General features: G+C 39.6%; 1 protein-coding gene across 1 annotated transcript in view; it reads right to left on the bottom strand.

The window, feature by feature from the left end:
* Window positions 1-21236, bottom strand: part of LOC108148642 — a 31771-nt gene that overhangs the window by 8764 nt on the left and 1771 nt on the right. Inside the window, exon 2 of the mRNA XM_017275766.1 lies at window positions 20226-20812. Coding sequence (XP_017131255.1) covers window positions 20226-20490 — 265 coding nt within the window. The 5' untranslated portion in view covers window positions 20491-20812. The remainder of the gene's footprint in view (window positions 1-20225; window positions 20813-21236) is intronic.

Below are 21236 nucleotides of genomic sequence, written 5' to 3' on the forward strand. Positions count from 1 at the left end.
TTTTCTTTTACCAAAAATGAGAGTAACAACTTCGACAGCAACAGCTTCCGTAATTTTCAAAAAATGAGCAGAGTCATCAAACAGGGGAGACCCAGGGGAGACCTCAGAAAATACAAAGCAAACAGCAGAAACATGTTGGCACGAAGTCCAAAGTTATCCAAGGTAGCCCAGACATGTCGCCTGACTTTCTTTTTAAGGTCGGTAGCTGCGACGGCTCATTAAAAAATGTTTTACGTTTCTTTCTTTCGGGACTCAGCTGACTGACAGGCGAAATAATTAAATTTCTGAGCGAATGATAAGCACTTGGTGGCCGGAGAGCGTGATACAAAGTGTAACAAATGCGTAGAAAGTAACATTTAGGAGTAGGTATTGGTATTTGTATTGTTTCCACTCATGCATATTCATCGAAGTAGGGGCTTTGCACGCCCGATAAGGTGTCAGTAATGCGGCAGCCGACAGCTTCCACATGTCACACAAATCAAATCGAACCAAACCAAACCAGCCAAGAGTACTTGACCGAATTCCGCACAGACAAGACAAGAAACCAACAGACAGTCCCACAAAAAGTCGAATGAGCAGCTAAAAAACCAAAGAGCCAGACAAAACACACAAAGTGGAAAAAACCCCCTTTATTTGCTGCCAGAACTTGCAACTTGCAGCAGAAGCATAATTATGCCCAGCCAAGCACCACATGAGAATTCTTCGCCCCTCCTATTCACAGAGCTCTCGGGTTAAAGACTGCAATTTGAAAATCAAACAAAGTCCCCATCAGACACGTTAATTGCTATTAAGTTTGCTGAACATTAAACTCTTTGCCCAAAAAGCTGATTCTGCGTCAAAATCTGTATAATCACTCAGTGCTTTCTAATATGACATACTTAAGCAAAAAGTTTTACTCTTTAGGCCTACAAATTGTACTGTTAAAGATTTTTAGTAAATCAATTGGCTCCAACCATTTCCTATTTAAATTCCTTAAATATCCATTGAGCTCAATTCCAGCTTGTAAAAAAATCTAATTCAACAGCATCACAACATCTCTATATGAAGCTTCGTTCCAGTTAAAACTTCACTCTCTTCAATTGATTGAAGCCTTGCACAAATACACTCAAGAACCCAGAGAAATAAAGTCCATCCGCTGAGATTTGTTTGTTCCAATTTTGGAGGCATGAAAAGCTTAGCCCTTTTTCCTGCCCCACCATTCAATGCATTCCCATTGCAGGCCCGCATGAGCAGATGGAAAATAAATATTTTCACACATGGCAGCTCAGCACCAACAGAAATATTTCGCTGTCATGGTTAAAGCAAAGACACAAGAAATATATGTGTATATACACGTACTTGTGCCATATGCATGTAACATATATACATGTTGATCATAATCTGCCAGCGAACACGACGACGTCATAATGTCGCCACCATTTTTGGGGAGGGAGGTCCGAGTTCGATCGTGCTCCAAAGAGGGGAGAAATATGGCAAAAATCGTGCAAGCAAAGGAAAATAAAGCAGGCGCACATTGGCATATGTGGAAAGCTCGGAAAATGCTTCCTTGAAAGGTGTGCGCGTGTGTGTTTGAGTATGTTTGAACAATTAATATTGCTTTTTCGACTCGCAACTCGGGGAGATGGGGACTCTTTTCCAGATGAAAAATCTAGCCCCAGAATGCGGGCAGCCGCGACTTAAGCGATGCCAAGCAATGTCAGCTTGTATTTATGGCTCCCAGCAACAGTGGAGTGGAGCATCTCATCGACCATGTCCCAGATGATCATCGCCATCGCCATCGTCATCGCCATCGTCATCGTCATCTCGATTATGATGATGACCATTTTGGACCTGAAGTTCTATTCGAAAGTCGAGGAGGCTCTTTGCTCTGGCAATGCGGATTTCCACGGAAAGCCAATTTGATGACGCCAATAAAATGCGCTCACAGGCAATTGATTGTTGTCGACGCGACCACAGACATGCGCTTCTAATGGCTCGAAAGTCCGCTCTCGAATACGGAATCGGAGTTGGATTCGTAGTGGACTGGATCGGATCGGATCGCATCGGATCGCATCGGGCCAAACCAAGCCAGATCGGGCCACCTCCAAGAAACCACAGCTGCATTTAAAGTCACACAGAGACAACGACTCCACTGGCACAGCTGACAACTCCAGTGCCACTTGAGCCTTCAAAACTTGCAGCTTGGAGTGCATTTTGAGAAAAACACAATGAAAAAGAGCTAAAGAATGCTGCCAGGCAAAAGGTCATTTCGAACAGCAGTTACCCTGTACTATGTATGTTCTTTGGAAACAAGACAGAAATTCAAATAACAAAAGATTCAGAATAGACGGTGTAAAATACCATCATAACATGGCTGTACCTTCAACCTGATTTTAATTTTGAAATTTTTAAACACGACTTTTATTAAGTCAAAAAGAACTTGTTTGTGTCTCAAAAAATATTACCCAACAGCTTTTTTTAAATTAATATAATAATATTTCCTATAAACTATTTTGTTAAATTACTTTTTTTTGCACAAAACTAATTTTATGAATTTTCCTGTCCATCATACCCCTTTTATTTGCCAGTGCATCACATCAAACAAAATATATGGTCCACAGAGGCTTGAAAGCTCTTCAGAGCATTGAATATGAAAAATACTTGAAAGATGCATCAACATTTTTTTGTTGTTCCGTTTGGCAGTTTGAGCTCAAGGTAATGTACAATTCGATTTTGTTTTGTAATTATGAAAAATGAAGCTAGGCCTGACCCCGCGATCTCAACTGAACTGAATTCAATTCCTATCTCCACAAGCAAAACTTTCACCAAAAAAACAAAATTGAGAGGTGTTTGAAAAACTTTCCACCTTTGCCTAATTAATGGTTCCCTGAAAGTGCGTAGCAAATTTAGGTGTCAGAATTTGTTTCAGCCGGGAAACATGCTGTCCATGATGTGGCCGCTGTTGCTGCTGTGACTGCAGCATGTCGCCGAACATTTGAGTGCAGTAGGTCACTCAGTCAGCCGCTTGGCTTGGGCGTGTCTTGTCTATATTGTTAATGCCATTAAACCGTGGCCCGTAGACTGGAAATTTTGTTTAAATTGAAACACCCACGCGGCTCGGCAAGCCGTGGAAAACACAACAACACTTGTCAGGCAAGAGAGCGCGCAACGCGAATGTTTGAACACATGTCTATGTAAATGCAACCCACAGCAATTGCACTTTGAACGCTGCTTTTAATTACCCAAAACAAAAAGTGACTCGGTAATACTCGGTAATAAAGAACCAAAGGCGCACTGGGTCTCTGAAGTTGTACTATGTCTAAGTTCGGAAAGCTGGGAAATCGAGCTTTCAAAGTGAACGGTGCCCTGTAACAAGTACGATCGTATAATGGGAGAAGTAAATGTTTCACTTTTGGTCAAACGCCTTAGAACAGTGGGCTGAATGGGTTGAAATTGCATCCATATTTAGATATAATTAAAAGAATATTTATTAAAGTTTAAAAACGTTGAATACAATTTTCAAGATTTTTGAAAAAGAAAACATACGGTTTTATTCAAACGTTCCTCATTCTTTCCTGAAATGTCTTTAAAACTTTTATTAACCGTCTCCATTTTGTAATTCAAATATTTTCGTTTTCAATAGGGGTTATTTGTGTAGGTTTTCGGAGTTAATCAAAATGGAAAAACTGTAAGCTAAAAAACTTCATATTCTTTAGAGTGTGATGTTCATATTGTTACCCCACTTATAAATAATCTAATCCAGCCAATAACCATTAATAAAAACATAATTAACCACTCACCCCATCGTGATGGGCCCACTGTTAACTAGAAGGTATATCCGTGCCGTAACCACACAGTTCCGTTCCCTTCACCCTCCCCGCCCATCACTTCGCAACCCACAACAAGTGGCACATGCGCAGCAGCAGCAGCGGCAGCAGCCAAGCGGAAATGGCCACAAATTGTGGCAATAATTGCGATCGCACGTCGACTACTGCAGTCCACCCAAAAAACATAGCTAAACTAAAATTACTAAATGCAATCTCAGTTGATTTTCTCTTTTATTAATTTGCTGGTTTCTCCATCTATCTGCATTGGCGCCGCAGCCAAGTCGAAAATAAAAAGTTGCCTAAATCAACAGAAATTAGCAGAGGGCTGTGGCAATGGTGGAGAATTAAAGGGGTTTATGTTTTATTGTTTGGGGGGCTAGGAAATTGCTGCTGTCAAAATAATCCGTGGAGGTGGGAGCGCGGCGGACAAGCGCAAGTGTCATTCAATGACATTTTTATGATGGACATAATAATACATTTTCATAAAATGTAACATTTTCATTTTACCATGATTATGAAATTTCCGCCGGCAAAAGAGTTCGAAAGGCAGCGGGGAAATTATCTTAGCAGGGGAAGACACAAACCACTCGGAGCCTTAAAAAAAAACCGCATTTTGGCCAAAAAAGCAAATGCACTCCGACTTCGCTTTTTGGTCTGCGCCAAACGCATTGACATGGCTGACACATGTTTCGGTTTTGGTTTTCGCCTGAGCAACTTAATTTGAATACGCTTTTGGCACTTGGCTAATGAATAATTTTTCAGTTTTTCTGCTTTTCTGCTTTTCCTTGTGGCTATGAGTGCGCATGTTATTATGGCTCACCACGATCCATGAGTTCCCCCATACGGAAAATAGTTGTTTACCTGCAATGAGTGGAAAGCAAGAGATAAATTAGTTTTTATGAAGGAAGCTAGATTGAAGAGCAAAGGTCAATGCTGAAAAATTTAAAACAATTTTCGTTCGGCGACAATTTGCCATTGCTGACACCCACATCGAGTTATCTCTGGCTAATTGATTGAGTTCAACAAGTTGAAGAAATAATAAAAATCAATTTAAAAGTTTAAAAGTTTCATTTTTGGGGTCAAGCGCGCGCTGACTTGCTGCTGCGATGGCAAAATCAGCTGAAATATCCAACAATATTGCGAAAAATTGTTGAAAAATTAAGTTTACAGTTGCTTGTTGTTGTCATTAACACCGCCAATTTAAGGCTATTCATTCACAAATTGTTTGTAGTTTTGATTTAGCAACTCATGCGGCGCCTGTTCGGTATTGAAACGTGCCCCAAAATCTTCAATCAAAAAGCCATTACGTCAATTTTGGATTTTCATCGATTGTAGAAAGAAATCGAAACGTTCGTATAAATTGCGCAATAAACCGACAAACATTTGTAAACATTGCGTGACATAATCATTTTTATACCCTTGCAGAGGGTATTATAATTTCAGTCAGAAGTTTGCAACGCAGTGAAGGAGACATCTCCGACCCTATAAAGTATATATATTCTTGATCAGCATCACTAGGCGAGTCGATCTAGCCATGTCCGTCTGTCCGTCTGTCCGTCCGTCTGTCCGTCTGTCAGTCTGTCCGTCTGTCCGTCTGTCCGTCCGTTTATATGCAAACTAGTCTCTCAGTTTTAAAGCTATCTGCATGAAACTTTCCCAAAAGTTGTCTTTCTATTGCAGGTAGTATATAAGTCGGAACGAGCCGGATCGGACGACTATAGCATATAGCTCCCATAGGAACAATCGGAAAAATAATTGAAAAAAAATTATAACTTTGCTGTTTTTTAATTTTTTGTTTTTTTCTTCGACATAAAGCAATGGTTAAATATTTCAGAATTATGGTAAAAATTTCATCAAAATCGGACGACTATAGCATATAGCTCCCATAGGAACAATCGGAAAAATAAATGAAAAAAAATTATAACTTTTCTGTTTTTTAATTTTTTGTTTAGTTCTTCGACATTTAGTAATGGTTAAATATTTTCGATTTACGCTTTAAATTTCATCAAAGTCGGACGACTATATCATATAGCTCCCATAGGAACAATAAAAATATATAAAATAACTATCAAATAATTGAGCTGCAAATCATCATAGCTTCAATGTTTTTAAACATATACGAAAGTAAATCATAATTTTAATGTTTTCAAAAATGTTTAATTCTTGCAATAGCTGCAAGGGTATATGAACTTCGGCTTGCCGAAGTTTGCTTTCTTTCTTGTTAATTATAATTTTTGTCTCCTACTGTGCCAAGTGAACTTGAACTTGGGTTCAACTGGCACATCAATGCATGAAATCATGCGTAAATAAATTGTCTAAAACGGTTCATAAATAATCAATAAAAGACACATCCCAGCTACTTCTCAAAGTGATTCAGTGTAGAGTTGAAAGCATATAGATTATAACAGTATACATTAAGTTTTTAACGGAGATTCTAGGAATCTTGGGGAAGTTTTATTCGTGTATTTAATGTCGATGATTCAACAGACTTGCCTTGTTTCAATTTTAATTTAAATTTTATGTTAATTCCATTCAGGGGTTCTTTTTATTATTTAATTATTTTCCAGACACCTTTTCCACTATTTTTCTTCTCCCATACTTAAAATTCCACTTGTTACGCTCGTCATATAAAAGGTATTCAACACTCTCAAAATGGAAACTTACAAAAGTCATAAAAATGAAGAAATACAACAAAACTTGAGAGGTTCAATGCTCTTTTTCATTTCGTGAGCGACCCCTCTCCAGCTACCTTTTTTTCAAGTGTATCTTAAGATCGAACGAGATATAAAAAAAAACTATTTCGTCATCTAAAATCTTAATATTAACAATTTAACTTCAAACACACAATTTGTGTTCATAACATAAAAAATATCATTTAATAAATATAGGTTATTATTGTCCACCAAAACTTGTTAACGAATTATAAAAGATATTGCTTTGAAAACATCTATTCCCACAAGATATGTAGGTCAGTGCTTATATTTATCTCGAAAAAGATCAATAAAAGATAACGCTCTGGATTTTATAATTAATCTGAAAAGCACTTAGTCGAAAGATCTATAAACTTTATTATCTTCACAAATTCAGGTCAATGTACATCAACAGTTGATAAGTTTGATCTTAGAACTTATCAAGATCTATTCAAATATCCGCCAAAGATTATTAATATTTTCTTTAAAATCCTTCTGCACAGAGTTGTAAGAAGAGTATTAAATGGGCTTAATGGTTTCTCGGAAATTTGGCTTTTGTTATGACTCCTCTACTGACAATATTTCTGACCCCCGTTTTCCATGCGAATCTGAGAAGTGAATGATAAGCTGCAGCGCATATTAGCATTGGCCAAGCTGCATCTATTAGTCACGATTCACTTTATTATATAACTTCGGATGAAACCCGTCCGGCCTCCAAGTCATCGCATTTGCAATCGGCAAGCGGTGCTCTATGTAATAAGCAGCTTGGCTACGGCTACCCAGTGAATGCAAAAACACCCTGCTCTGCTAATTGCAAAACAGAAACACTCCTCCCGCATATGATATCATCATCATTGTTGCAAATCGTTGACTTTGGCATTGCGTTCTCAGATTCTCCCCTTCTCAAGTTGTAAGTCAACCGAAATTGATTTATTATCCCCTCAATGAGACTCTTAATTACTATATTCGAAACAAAAGGAAATAAATTTAAACGCAGAAAAGAAACCATTTTTCAATACGTTTTGTTTATGGCCAAAATATTACAAAACTGGCCAAAATTTATGGAGGAAACGGCGAGAATTCCGCCCGTCTGCCGTTCAATGTCATGCGGTGTTTGTTTAAACTGAATTTCTATCTGTATCGGCAAGTGGCGCGTATCTGTATCTCTGCCTTTGCTCATCCACCACATAAATTGAGCAAGTTTTTCGGCCGTGTAAATTGGTTCTGTAAGTGGCAGCCATTCACTGCGAAAAAAAAAAACAAAATGAAAACATTTTGTGCCGCCAAGTGGCAGAGTTTCTCCCCCTGATGGTGGTTCTACGGATTCGGATTCCATGGCCTTTAATTAAGAGGCTCGCGAACATTTAACGGTTCTTTGCTTAGGCAAATGCGAGCGAATGCATAAATTGTGGCGTATTTATAAGATACAAGTCGAGATCCGTCGATTAGCTTTGCACTGCAGTTGCACTTGCCAAATACAGTTGGCGAAATTAAAACGTTTCCCCTCCAAAAGAATATTTATAAGCAAACTAGTTTCGGATCGCGCAGCTTAGTGGAGAAATCCGGGAAAGCAGCTTTTCAGAGCTGTTCAACAGATTGGCATAATCTGAGCTTATTCTGGAATGAATGTCCCCGCTCCAAGTCATTAACGCTATATTAATACATTCATTAATCAAAGCAAAAGAATCCCGCTTTAGAGTGACAAAACGATTATGCAAATATGAGTTGTCCCCATTTGGCAACTTTTTTGGTTTTATAGACTATTCTTTAAAGGTTAATGAGTTTGTTGTTTCCTCAATGAAATTATAAATCAAATTATTCGTGAAGTAAAAAAGAAGGCATGTTTATAGATTGAAATATGAATCTAAAGACCAAATATGGATAGCTTCAAGAATTGGATATATATATATATATATATAATATTTATATAAATATATATAATTTTTTTTTGTCAATATTAATAATTGTGTTCTTTATTTCAAGATTGATATCTAGATAAATCCTTAAATTCTCAATCTTAATCTAGACAGTTTTTCTAATTTCAGCTGGCCTGCAATTTTTGAACTTGCCTGAGAAAACGTTTTGCTGGCCGAGATTGGGGCACTAACCAAGGAGCCTCCCCTCTCCGATTGTGGCCGTTCCCTACCAATTTTCCATCGTGGCCAATTGCAAGTTCTGCCGACAGCAGAGACCTGTCTTCAAATGTATGCACATATTTTATTGGCGTTTGTTTTAGTTGGTGGTTCATGAAAATTCCGTTTCCGATAGTTAAACATATTTTGTGGGCCTTGCAGTTGCATTCTTTCGGTTCTTTGTTTTCGTTTGTTGTTATTGTTTTCGTACTATTCGGTCGACGTGCCACAAACATTTCAAAACTTAATTGAATTAAATTGTTGATTGAGGCGATGAAAATGAATTTTCATTGCGGCCACCACTCAAACAGTCAGTCAGTTAGTTTGAGAGACAGACTGACAGTGGATTTCCAAGTGGATTTTCACGTTCTGATCTTGTTGGTTCAATGAGTTTGCATTGTGCCAATCAGAGTTTTGTGGAAACAGAAGCGGAAATCGCTAAGCCGGCAAGCCGAAATGCCATCGACTTGGCTAAAGGCACGTAGCTAGGCAGTACCATAGAAGTCCAAACCCAAATGGAAGCTTCCGCCTCTAAAGAGTGGAAAAGGGGGAGGCTGTGTTAAACGCGAGGAAGAGGCAATTTCTGGCCAAACCGAGCCCTTAACTACCTGCTAAGCATTATCATTTAGTTAATATCTTCTCTTAGCCTTAACTTCGGCTTGAGCTGCGCCGCTGGCCAAAGGTAAAGTCGCGTTTGCCCAACTTAGAAACAAATTCACGAAAAATTCACAAAAAAAAAAATAATAACAACAGAAAACTTCTTTGGCCAAGAACCAGTTTTGTGGCCAAAACAAGTTTGGGTTCGAATTTTTTTTTTGTTTTTTATGTTGCCAAAAGTTGAGGCTATTAAAGCGCCGCCGTCAAGTTTGCAGCTGTCCGAGAAGCCATATGAAGCCATAAAGAAAATTTACAGAAAACCAAAAATTTATTTATAATGAAATTTTGTAGGCTTCCCGATGGGGTTTGGGGCATGGCCACACTTTCAAAATTAGTCGTCGGCTCACGTTAAATTAATTTTCACAAAAATGCTGCAGTCAGCAACTGTTCGCTGTAGGTTGCATCTGCCACTGTGACTTTAACTACATTTGGCAGATACAGTTGTGACCAATGTGAAAGTACTAGAACAAAAAACTATGGGAGTTGATTATTATCCGATAGAAATGCTGGTATTGTAATGGTTACATCCAGAATATGACAAAGAAATAAACAAACTAAAATTAATATGTCACCAAACCTACAATTAAATTTTACAAAATTATATAAAAATATAAACTACATATTTAAACTGTTAATAAAAGGTAATTGACCTCTCAATTCAATTTATTTTATGCAATTATCTAAATTTGTATATATTAGATTTATAATCCTTCTATATTTAATTTTTATAAGGCTTGAAGCTATTATTTTGAGCTTTGCTGTGGATAGTAAGTGCTGACTCTTGAACCGAGCAAGTACCGCAAGCTGCAGCCGATCAGGAAGAGGCGATAAAGCCCACGACTGGGCCTTGTGCCTCCTGCAGAACAATGCTCCGTGCCTGTGTTGCAACTTGCAAGAGACCCGAGATCAATGACACCATGATGAGCATTTGGGTGGATGTGGATGTGGACGGGGATGTGGATGCTGTGCCCCTCCTTGGGGCTTTGCAGCTTCTGCCGCTGTCATTCTGCGGCACGGAAGAAAGTTTCCACAGTTCCACAGTTCGTGAGTGACTAACAGACGGACTGACTAGCAGACTGACTAGCAGACTGACTGGCTGACTAACTGACTAACTGACAAACCGACCGACATAGAACACAAACTGTTTGTGCCTCTCGGATGCCAGGAGTTGTTTTCTGTCTGCCAGTTTTCCCAGTCGTGACACCGAACAAATGTCAGCACTTGCGGGCGTGCGGCTTTGACTTTGAGCCAAACCCAAAGCCGAAAGCCAACTTCCAGCCAACTCAACCAATCAATTATCTCGGCCTAGCTGCGAAATTTGATATGGCTATGATGGGTTTCTGGTTTTCTGGCTTTCAGGCCGCGCTAATGTGCGTTCTACCCTGCGGGCGGCAATGACACACGAGGCTCAAAGACAGCCGCCTTTCTATGGCACTGATCTTAGAAAGATACGAGTGGAACTGTATGACACCCCCGTTACAACAAAGCCCCTGAAAGCCCCACTCAATTGATCCACATTTTCGTTGCTCCAGCCTTGGTCGCCTCAGCATTAACCTTTGTCTTGGTCATTCATTGATCGGCAATCGGCAATCAGCAATCGGCGGTTGGACCCCCGGCACGCCCACAAACTGGTCACAAACCGCACATGGTCAAGCGTACGAGATACGAGATAGTCAAGTATCACGGCGCCCGCTATATTTAGATCAAAAGATACAGATACACGGTTACAGTGCGTCTCAAAAATATTGAATTTCAATAGTCAACAGCTAAAGCTGTTATAAGCTTGTTAATGGTAATTTTTGAAATACAAATTAAGTGATAAACTGGGTTAATTGGTTAAGTATCAGGTTGTAGATAAGACAAAGGTTGAATTTTAATTTTATTGACTGGAGTTAAAGTCCCATATTTGCCAAAGTTTTAAAGTAAAACAAACTATTTCAATAATTTGACTTAAAAAGTATATTTAGTTGTTGATTAAGCTCGGATTCCATTATTCCTATACATTTTAAACGCACTGTATAACCCATATAAAATTTCAATAGCTTGTTGTTGGCCATGGCCAAGCCATCGAATGTCAACGCTCGCAAAGACATTAAAACCAGAAAAGACAATTCAAGCCTACAAAACAGAAGTGGACTGAAGTGGTTTTCCCTTCCTTCCCACTTTATCGTTTATGGGGAGCTTCTCGTTTTGTTAGAGTGGCGCACGAACGATCAATCACCGCAATGTGGCCCAAAATGTGTGTGTTTTGGCCATGTCTCCCAGAAGCACTTGGCCAGCCAAGTTGAATGTGGGCCTTGGTTGTTGCAATTATGACTAAGTAGAGAGCGGTGCGGATGAGGGATCTTTAAGACGAGCGGACCGAAAGTCTTTGACCTGCGAATAATATAGTAGTGTTTTGGCAGGAACCGAAAGATTTTATTATTAAGCGTAAATTTAGATCAAATCTGACAGAGGCGTTGAGAGATATATGATTGCCGAAGGCCTCATTCAGATCTGTGACAGATCTCAGGAATGGAGAGATCTCGAGCGGGATCGAAAGAGTTCTGGCCAATGGAACATGAAATTCACTTCACCGATCGCCGGGCTAAACAATTTTAATGGTCGATCGAGCGTGTCGAACTGTTTGTTGACATGGACGGCTGGCTGGGTATCTCATGGATACGCATGTATCAGTATCTGTAGCTTTCATATTGGTTTCTTTTCATGTTCTCGCCTCCTTCGCCGTCTATTTCTGTGGCTAATTAACTTGTTGCCCCAATGTGAACACATTTCTTGTTCGCCTTAACACTTTTGTTTCTTGTTAAATAAATAGTGGGTGGGGTAGAATCGGGGCGAAGAAAAAGAGCGGCACGCTTATAAATTCATTTTCATGGCACATCAAACGTCAAATTGGCTGCGGTGAAAGTTCAGAATCGTATTATATCTATCTGGAGGGTTCAGGGAACTCTTGCCATAAATTTGCTTTAATTATCCCCATTTAAGTTGGACTCTTTTGGGAGTCTGTAGTTCATTAGCTAAAAGATTTCGTGCATAAATTATAAAATATGGGTATTTCATAAATTATGATTGTGAAATGAAGACAGGTGGCGAAAAACAATGAAATTGATCATTTCGAAAAGTCATCCAAGAACCGAGGTTCGTTAACCTGTGCAGCCGATAATCGTAAGCGGACAAAGAGCCAAAAAAAAAAACCCCGAGGGGGAGGTGGAGATGTGTTGGGCGTTTTGGAGTTGGGGAGGTACCGAGTACCGTTAGAAACGTGATAAGCCGTTCGGCGACTAACGGTATACATGGGGGAAAATGTGCATAAATTGCTTAAAGTTATGACAAAACACAGCGAGAAGTGTGGAACAAGGCACATATCAAGTGGACATGTTCTTGATCCCCATCAATATCAATCGATGGCACTCAAATCTGAACATTTTTGAATACGATCCTAAGCCTGATAAGCTATAAGATGGAGCTGTGGAAAGTTGTCATTTGCATATCAATGCAATCACAATATTAAGTATTACTGCATTTTAATTGAACAGATACATCGAGAATCATTGGCTGTCATCAACATGTGGGATTTTTATAAATTTAGAAACAGAACAAAAGAAATTCATTCCAAAAATCCACATATAAATTGAATAAGTTTTTAAGACTGATAAGCAACAAGCTGAGATTTGCATATCAATAAACAACAGATAGAATCTGGACTGCAGACAAATGAAAAATGAATCGAAGGGGACACTAAAAACCCATTTAAGAAATACCTACCAAAAATATTACACAATTTTAATTAAGCATTTACGGCGAGAACCATTAGTTGTCATCAATTGATGTGGAATTTTTATAAATTCACGATCAAAACAAAGAAAATTTACTTCTGACATGCATACGCTAAGTGTTACTACATTTTAATGAAGAGCATTTGTTACTTTCCTGTCTGTCAGTATTCAAGCATGTAAACGCGACTATAAAATAACCATTTTATGACTCAACAACCACGGGACACCCCCGACCTCGGCTGTGTAACTAAAAAGTCGTTTAAATAACTAATTTTAATGCCGCTGCGAAGAGAGCGACGAAAAGAAAATCCCAAAAATAATTCGAACAGCATTTGTCACCATGCCGCCGATGTTGAAATTTTCATTGGCGCCAAACCAAAAAACCATCTCTGATATTTTCAAGCATTCAATTGAAAGAAAAGTTTTTAATAGCCCAAAATATTTGGGTTATTTTTGAATCTGAATGCTCAGAGCCATTTAAATGCTGATCAAAATATTGCGACCGGCCGGAGATTACCTTGTAAGCGGCTTAGAGAAGATCACCACAACAGCGAGTGTGTTGCCACACATTGTCCAGTATCCACAATGGCGTTATCGGCCGATAAGATATGGCCCTGCACAACTCACGACCCAGCTGGGTGGGAAACTTAGTCCGCCCCAAAGGGGTTGGGTTGCATGCCATAAATTGGCATAAATTAGCCAGTCGTCGTCGAATTAGTCGAAGCAAGGTAAGCAAGCCTAACAACAGCAGCAATGCAAATTTTCGCTGCACTGAAAGAAAAGGGTACTTATTTATTAATAATAATATTTTATACAAACGTAATTCTATTCTATAGTGACTCTATACTTTTATCAAAAACACTTGACACTTATTTAAGAACATGCATATAAAACTGATTCTTGTTCTTCTGGAAACATTGTTTATTATAACTCGAAGAGATATAGTGAAATCGTATATTATTGATAATTGAAATGTACATATAGGGTTTTTATTAGACTAAAATTTATTGATAATAATTTTTTTAGAGGAAAACATGAAAATCATTGATTGTTCTCATTATTATAAAAAAGACTTTTAAAACTCGCACTTAAATTTACAAAACATTTTTTTTTGTGTTGGCCCATTGCATCGCCTGTTGGCGAGATTTGCGTAACTGACTGACTTAGTAACTGACTGACTGACGGAATGGCTGGCTGGCTGACTGACTGATGGATGTGCCCCCAGCCTATTCGGATTTAATTTAATGCACTTGGCTGTCTGCAATAATTGACTGTTTATTGGCAACAGCCCGTCGATGTCGGCATTCGGCTTTTTGATCATTTATCGGATCAGTCGGTTTGTAATTCGCACTGCCTGCCTATTCTGTCATATGGCACTTCGATCTGCGGCGTTGCAATCCCTGAGGGTGTGTTGCCGTGACAAATTGCTCAGTGCGGAAGCAATTTCTGTTAAATATTTCAGCTGCGAAATTGGTAATTTTTCCCCTTGTATTTTTATAGCCAATAATAGTGGCTTTGACTTTGATTTCCGTGTGGGTGCCAGGCAAAAGGCTGGGACTGCAGAAAACCTAAGAGATGGCTGGCGCCTCGGGTGGAGGTCAAAGCGATGTTAAGCGATTGGGAAATTGCTAAAATAAATGCAACACATTTTGTGCATTTATTGGGATAGTTTGGGAAAAAGGAGCTGGGCATTTTTGAATACATCTCAACTATTCTTCTTTACTTACAAAATATTGTTATTCATATGCCTTACTATCAATGTCATTTACAAATGTTTACCAGGTGGTTATTTTAATATTAAGAAATGGTACAGAATTACAATTGTAAAACAGAAAAGAATATGGATAGTTATACGTAATAGGTGACAAATTCAGAAGATATTTTCCCCCGCTTTTGATTAAGTATTCCCATTCATGAACCATCATAAAGAAACGTCACTGTTTGTACATTAAGCCATATCTTGAGCTTGTAACATTAATTTATGTGGTTTTCTGAGCATGTGCAGACAAAGGCCAAAAAAAGAAAGCCAAATTTCTAGGTCATTGTATAAGAAGCCAAAAAGGAAAAAACCAAAAATAAACAAACAAGCCAGCAGAGGACGCAAAGAGAAGTTTTCGCTGGAACAAAAGTTATTTATGCAACTTGTGGTTGCACGCCGAAGTTCAAATGTCAAGTGAAAGAAAGATATTGGAAAGAAATGGTGAAGAAAGGGAGACAGAGTCGGAACATAAGTCAAAACTTGAAATAAAACATCTGTGCAACTGCTGGAGACCCAGAGATTTCTATTTCAATTAGACAAACTGCTGCATGTGGGACGTCAGAACCATAATGAATACACAATATAATGTTGTTAATTTTCAGTTTAGTTCGTTGCTTTTTTTGTGGCTGCACATGCTCTGCATCTGCCCGCATCTGCAGCTGCATTCTCGTCAAGTTTCCAAATGAACTTCAACTGCTACGCCGAGATTCAAATTTAATGACTTCGCTTTTCAATTTACGAGATGTTTATGGCAAACAGCCAGCCGGCTATCAGCGAGCCAAATAAACCAACAGAGTCACAATCAAATTACACTTTAAAGCCCAAGAAAGGCATACACAACAAAAATAGTTTTTAAATCGGTATTGACTATTGAGTGCTGAAATTCAAATATTTAACTTTGTGTATGGTTTTTGATACGAGAAATACAATGTTTATGTCTCTATGATACATTACATTTTGAGCCAAAATATTCTTGCCCGGAATAAGGGATGCTCATAGAAAATGTAAAATCTTTTTTACCATCGAAACATACGAATAGAGTACAACTCATGGTTACCGAACATTAAGTTCTAACAATTTTGTTTCTGTGCACTCTGAAAAACCTTATTAGCATTGAGATCGACACGATCGCAAGAGATCGGCGCCGGATCGAAACGCCTACGTCACCAGAGTATCGCCTCCATTTGCCTTTTGACGGAATTCTGTGGGAAAAGAGACAGACTGATCGCATGAGAAAGAGACCGGGCTAAATCCCAATTGATTTCTGAGATTTTGTTGCGTTTATGGCATATTTTTATGGCACTTTTGGGTTTCTTTTGAATCTCTTTTGTCTTCCACTCATTGGGTAACATTCACTTTTTGTTTGGTACTTTCTTTCTAATCGAAAGTTGGTATTTAGCTGCGTGAATGTGTGGGAGGAGCGCCCCAGAGACGGCAGGGAAATGCGTTGGCCGCTGCCAAAAACAAAAACAAAAACAACAACTAAAACACATGCCGCCTGTTTCGGTAACTTTTCAAATTAAAAACTTAGAGAGGGAGAAAAGCGCGGAAAGAAAAACATTGCCAGACACCTGTTTACGGTGTTGTCTTTTGTTTGCCAATGCAATTCAAGCGGGGAGCGGAGTTAAATTCAACGTAGGTGGTTCGCTTGTGGCCCCAAAATTGTTGCACTTTGCTTCGGTTGTGTTGTTAGTTGTTGGCTTGTCTTGTCCCGTGGCCAAAATAGCAAACAATGCTGCCTGATAAAAATCTACCAAATTTGCCTATATAGAAAGTCGGAGGCTGCACTGCAACGAAAAGTTTATAGATTTCGGTAAACAAATCGAATAGAATATGTACTCCAGCCAGCGCCTTGCACAATTTATCCATTATCCGTGTACCCGTTTGTTCTTTTTTTGAATGTAAAATTAAAAACAAATAAATAGCAACAACAAACGACTGGTAAAATAAACAATGGAAAAATAAAAAAAAAAGAGGGAGGGAGGAAAGGAGGGTTCAACGCACAGGTTATCGAGGGAACACACAGCACAACAGGTTCGGGCCATAAAATGGGAAGAAACCGTTTCATTTTTCCTGACTTTTCGCAAAAGGTGTAAACACGACGGCCCCTGAGGTGGGAGGTAGTGCATGTGCATGGGCATGTGGATGGAGGCCAGACACTTGCGCGCACTAAACGATTGGGTTTTCAGGTGTTAAAAACTACCTGTACGATGCGGAGAGTCCAAATTCGAAAACGAATCCGACTCCGAGTCCGAGTCGGCAGTGCGGAGCATGAAATCGCTGGCCGTGCTGGAAAAATGCCATGAAATGGGCTTTCGTCAAATTAGCGTGGCAGCGTTAACGATGGATGGTTGGACCGATGCTGAGGGCAAATGCATCTAACAGATGCATCTGTGCACCTTCTCTGTGGGATATTTCGCACTTTGTGCGAACACATTCTACATTCTGTTCTCTCTCGGGTCGTTTGCCTTCTACCTGCTGCCTTGATTTATATATTTTTACTGCAAAACAGCATTCGGTTTTTATCTGTATCTGCATTTGCATGACACAAACCTGGCCTGGGCCCTGTTATCTAACTCGAAGAATGCCCGTTCTCAGACTTTGGCACTTGATCTACACATATACCGCTGAAGAGACTCCACTTCGGTTGAGGCCTCATAAATTCTCTCGTCGTTTAGTTTTTACGATTGTCGGCCGGCTTTGTTTGTCCCAAGCACATACAACTGGGGTCAAGATACTAGCACCTAAGTCGCTTATGGCGGTCCATGAACTTTAATATTACCTTTTTGTTGACGCTAGCAGATACTTTTATCCTTTATGCTTATCATTGTTCTCTGTATTTTCGACTCTGTTCTTAATCAAGTTTTTCAGTTTAGTTTATCAAAGCTTATTAAGTGTTTAATAAAAAGAGATTGTTGTGAAAGCCAAAAAAAATATCTTGAGGTTTAAAAAAAACTCATAGAATGTATAAACTCGCTAAAAATAATGTTGTAACATATGGTGTTCTCCTTAAAATAATTTTATAAGCTTCATAATTGATGTAAAATCTCTAAAAAGTTCACAATTTTGGGATTCTTAAGAAAAACCTTAAAAAACCATGGCTTACTGCTATTACTTTGACTGCAATTGTACACACTGGCACACACGGCCCGCAACACGAACTCACAGATACAGGCCGTTTGTATCTTTCGACGTTGGCCTATCTAAATACATGCTGAAGAGTTGAAGTGCCAGGGACCCCAAGCCGAAGAAACGGCAGCGACAACAGCCTCCTGCCAAGATCTCTGCGCCTGCGTACTGTACTCGGGAACTGAGGAACTCAGGAACTTGGGAACTTGGCACTCGGACCAAGACCAAACCAAAACCAAGACCAAGAAAAGACCCAGTCTTTAGCTGAAGCTACCAAAAACTGGTCCCTGGCCTGGGCCAAAGTTTGCGTGCTTTGCTGAAATGTTAACGCTGGACCAGGCCCCCAAAAAAACTAAAAAAAAAACTCTTTCAGTTCAGAGAACATTCAGGTAGCCCCTTAGGCATTTAATATTTTTGGCTGATGTCCAGGAATTGGAATGAATGAAAGATCGAGAAAAAAAAGAAGCAATATTAATGGTGCATCAAAATGAATTCACAAAGGCGTGCAACATTTTTAACGGTCTTTAGGTCCCCATTCAGTTCTCCAGGAATTCAGGAAATGCCTGAAAATAGCCTATTAAAAAGAAAATGGACTGTAAAGTTGTGATGGTTTCCAGCTCCAGAAATTTGATATTTTTCTAACACATTTTTCGCTGAGGGTGGCCACCCACATTACTGGCCCATATCTAAATCTGATCTAGATCTAGCTTAGGGTTATGGAAAATTCCCAACCAGCATATCAGCCCACGAAAATGTTGCCTTTAATTATGACACATTTAAGAAAGCCACAACTTTACGTCTGTAAGTTTACCCAAGTCTCAAAATTGCTGTCGAGTCATAAGTTGAGGGCCACAAAACTCCAAAAGAAAAGGCCGACCGAGAGAGATAGGGATAGAGAAAGGTGAGGGAGACAGTGAGTGAGACTGAGACTGTGACTTGACGAAAGTACTTTCATTTTCACGCTCATAAAATGGGACTACCATAAAACTTAAAAACGTTGCCGTAAAAAGCTAAAAATCGGAAACGTACCAAGAGGGCCAAGTTAAGCGGCTTAAATGACATTTAAATCAGTTAAAAGCGGGGGGACAGAATTCGGACGGCCAAAAAGACAGTCGACCCAGTATGGAAAGGTAAACACAAGCCCAGACACTCGAGCCTGAAGATCCCTTTCACTGGCCTCAAGTTGGGACAGGAAGTTCGCACTTTGGCAAAGATCGAAGAACCCCAAAATGAGGAATGGAAATTAAAACTACAAAGAAACCCCGGGGATAGCCATTGCAGCACACGTCTGTCTCCCTCCCCGTGATTACGCTTTAATCTCGTTATAATGAGGCAGGAAAATTGCTTGGCGGATGTGCCGAGCGTGCCCGAAACGGGAATGGGATTGGGATTGCAATTGGGATGGGAAATCGAGATGGGGATGGTGATGGGGATGGGGATTTGGTCTGAATTGGACCTAAACCTGAACCTGGACGGAGTTGCGGTTGACATCCTGGTTGCCAGCTGGGCAGTACTCATCTCTCGCTGCTGAGTGCAGCTGAGATTGAATTACCAGGGAAAAAACCTGGGGAGGACCGCCGTACACCAGAACAGACACAATGCAAAAAGGGAGAGACAACCGGCAGACAGCACAAATACACTTGTTCCAGTAATCTGTTCTTCACTTTTGTGGCCCAGCTTGTTTCTGAAATATGATTCCGCCAAGGCGCAGGTCGTAAACAAACCAAAGACACGATCGGAAGGCCGAAAAGGGTCGCAGGAAAGAGTTGTGAGATAAGGTTAGATAAGCGCCGGCACATATAAATGCGAGTATACCTGAAGCGGCGACCAAGTGAACACTTCCTTCCCCGAGTGGAGCAGAAACACTTTTTTGGGGTTCTTTTCGGGCTCGATAAGGCGAGCATGAATGAAAGTTGCATACATATAATTCTGGGAAGAATTGAGATAGCCTTACTTAAATAAAGTTGGTGGTAAAACGAAAATATATTTGGAGATAGTTTTTGAAATATATTTTGGGAGTGGAAGAACTAGTAGAAATCATAATAAATACTTTAAAGTTGATAAAACCTAAGGCCAGCTCTTTTGCATAATATTTTATAATAGAAAAGTAGGCTACCACTTCCAAAAATTATAGCTATTTCTTTAAAACTACTTTTAAGAAGTAACAGATTGGACAAACTGATATTTACAGAAACTAAAGAAGAGAATCAAACCATGGATCTCAGCAGTGACTTATTTTTGAATCTCTTCAAATAAGCATTCAATTTAAAACCCACCTGAATTTTGAAGCATGCCTGGTAGAATCACCGATGACTCCGATTTGAATCCTCCGTTGAGGTCGCTGCTGCTGGTGGGCTTCTCTAGACCCATGTCCAGGGTGGTGGAGCCGTCCAGATCGACAAGTGTGTTGCCATTGAAGAGTCCCGCGCTGCGGTACTCCTTCGCGAATGGCGTGGCAGCCTGTGCCGCGCCCATGGATAACACTAGGAAGAGCCAGGACATAGCAGATCGTCCGGTTTGGGTCACTACTTCTGACCACATTGCAGTCACTCACGACGCAGACTCACATAGACAAACAAGCCGATTGAAATTATTATTTAGACGACGCGTGACACTTTCAATTAACACCGCTCAGCGGTTGCCGCCGAATGCGAAAAAAATGTGTTACTTTTGATCATTAAATTAGTTAGAGTCGGCCGACTTGACTTTGATGGGGCACCACCGTAAATTCAATTTGCGCTCGACGTTCGCTCTGTTTTCGCGCTTGTTACTTTTTTTCGCCAGTTAGGGAAATTATGTGTGTCAGCAATTAGTGGAATCGACCGTCTGTCCAAGTCACTAAAGTGTGTCAGACGTTTTGGCACTGCAAAGATAAGGTACATAAAGAGTCAGATTAGTACGGTGCAAAGCCGAAGTTCGCATATGCATGCAAATCACTTCGCGTTCGCGGGGCAGTAACTTTGGCTATAAAACTGATTGGGAACGGCTTTAACAGTATTTATAGCCTAGGGAGAAAAGGTTTAAATTCCATTGGGAACATTATCAAGTTCAAGAGGAGTTGCTACACACAATATTTATATCATAGTATACTGTGTGTATCGAATTCGATTATAAAGCTTATGTTTTGCACTTTGTGTTTTTTTTTACGAAGCCTGTTTCAGAAGGAAAAAGGTATTTTTATAAAAATAAGTATTGATTCATATATTTTAAGTAAAACATTTTGTTTTGCAATGTTTAAAGTTTAATCAAATTGTTATTAGCTTTGGCTACTCAGATACCACATAACA

The sequence above is a fragment of the Drosophila elegans genome, unplaced genomic scaffold (assembly GCF_018152505.1).
Source record: "Drosophila elegans isolate 14027-0461.03 unplaced genomic scaffold, ASM1815250v1 contig_476, whole genome shotgun sequence".
Taxonomy (NCBI): domain Eukaryota; kingdom Metazoa; phylum Arthropoda; class Insecta; order Diptera; family Drosophilidae; genus Drosophila; species Drosophila elegans.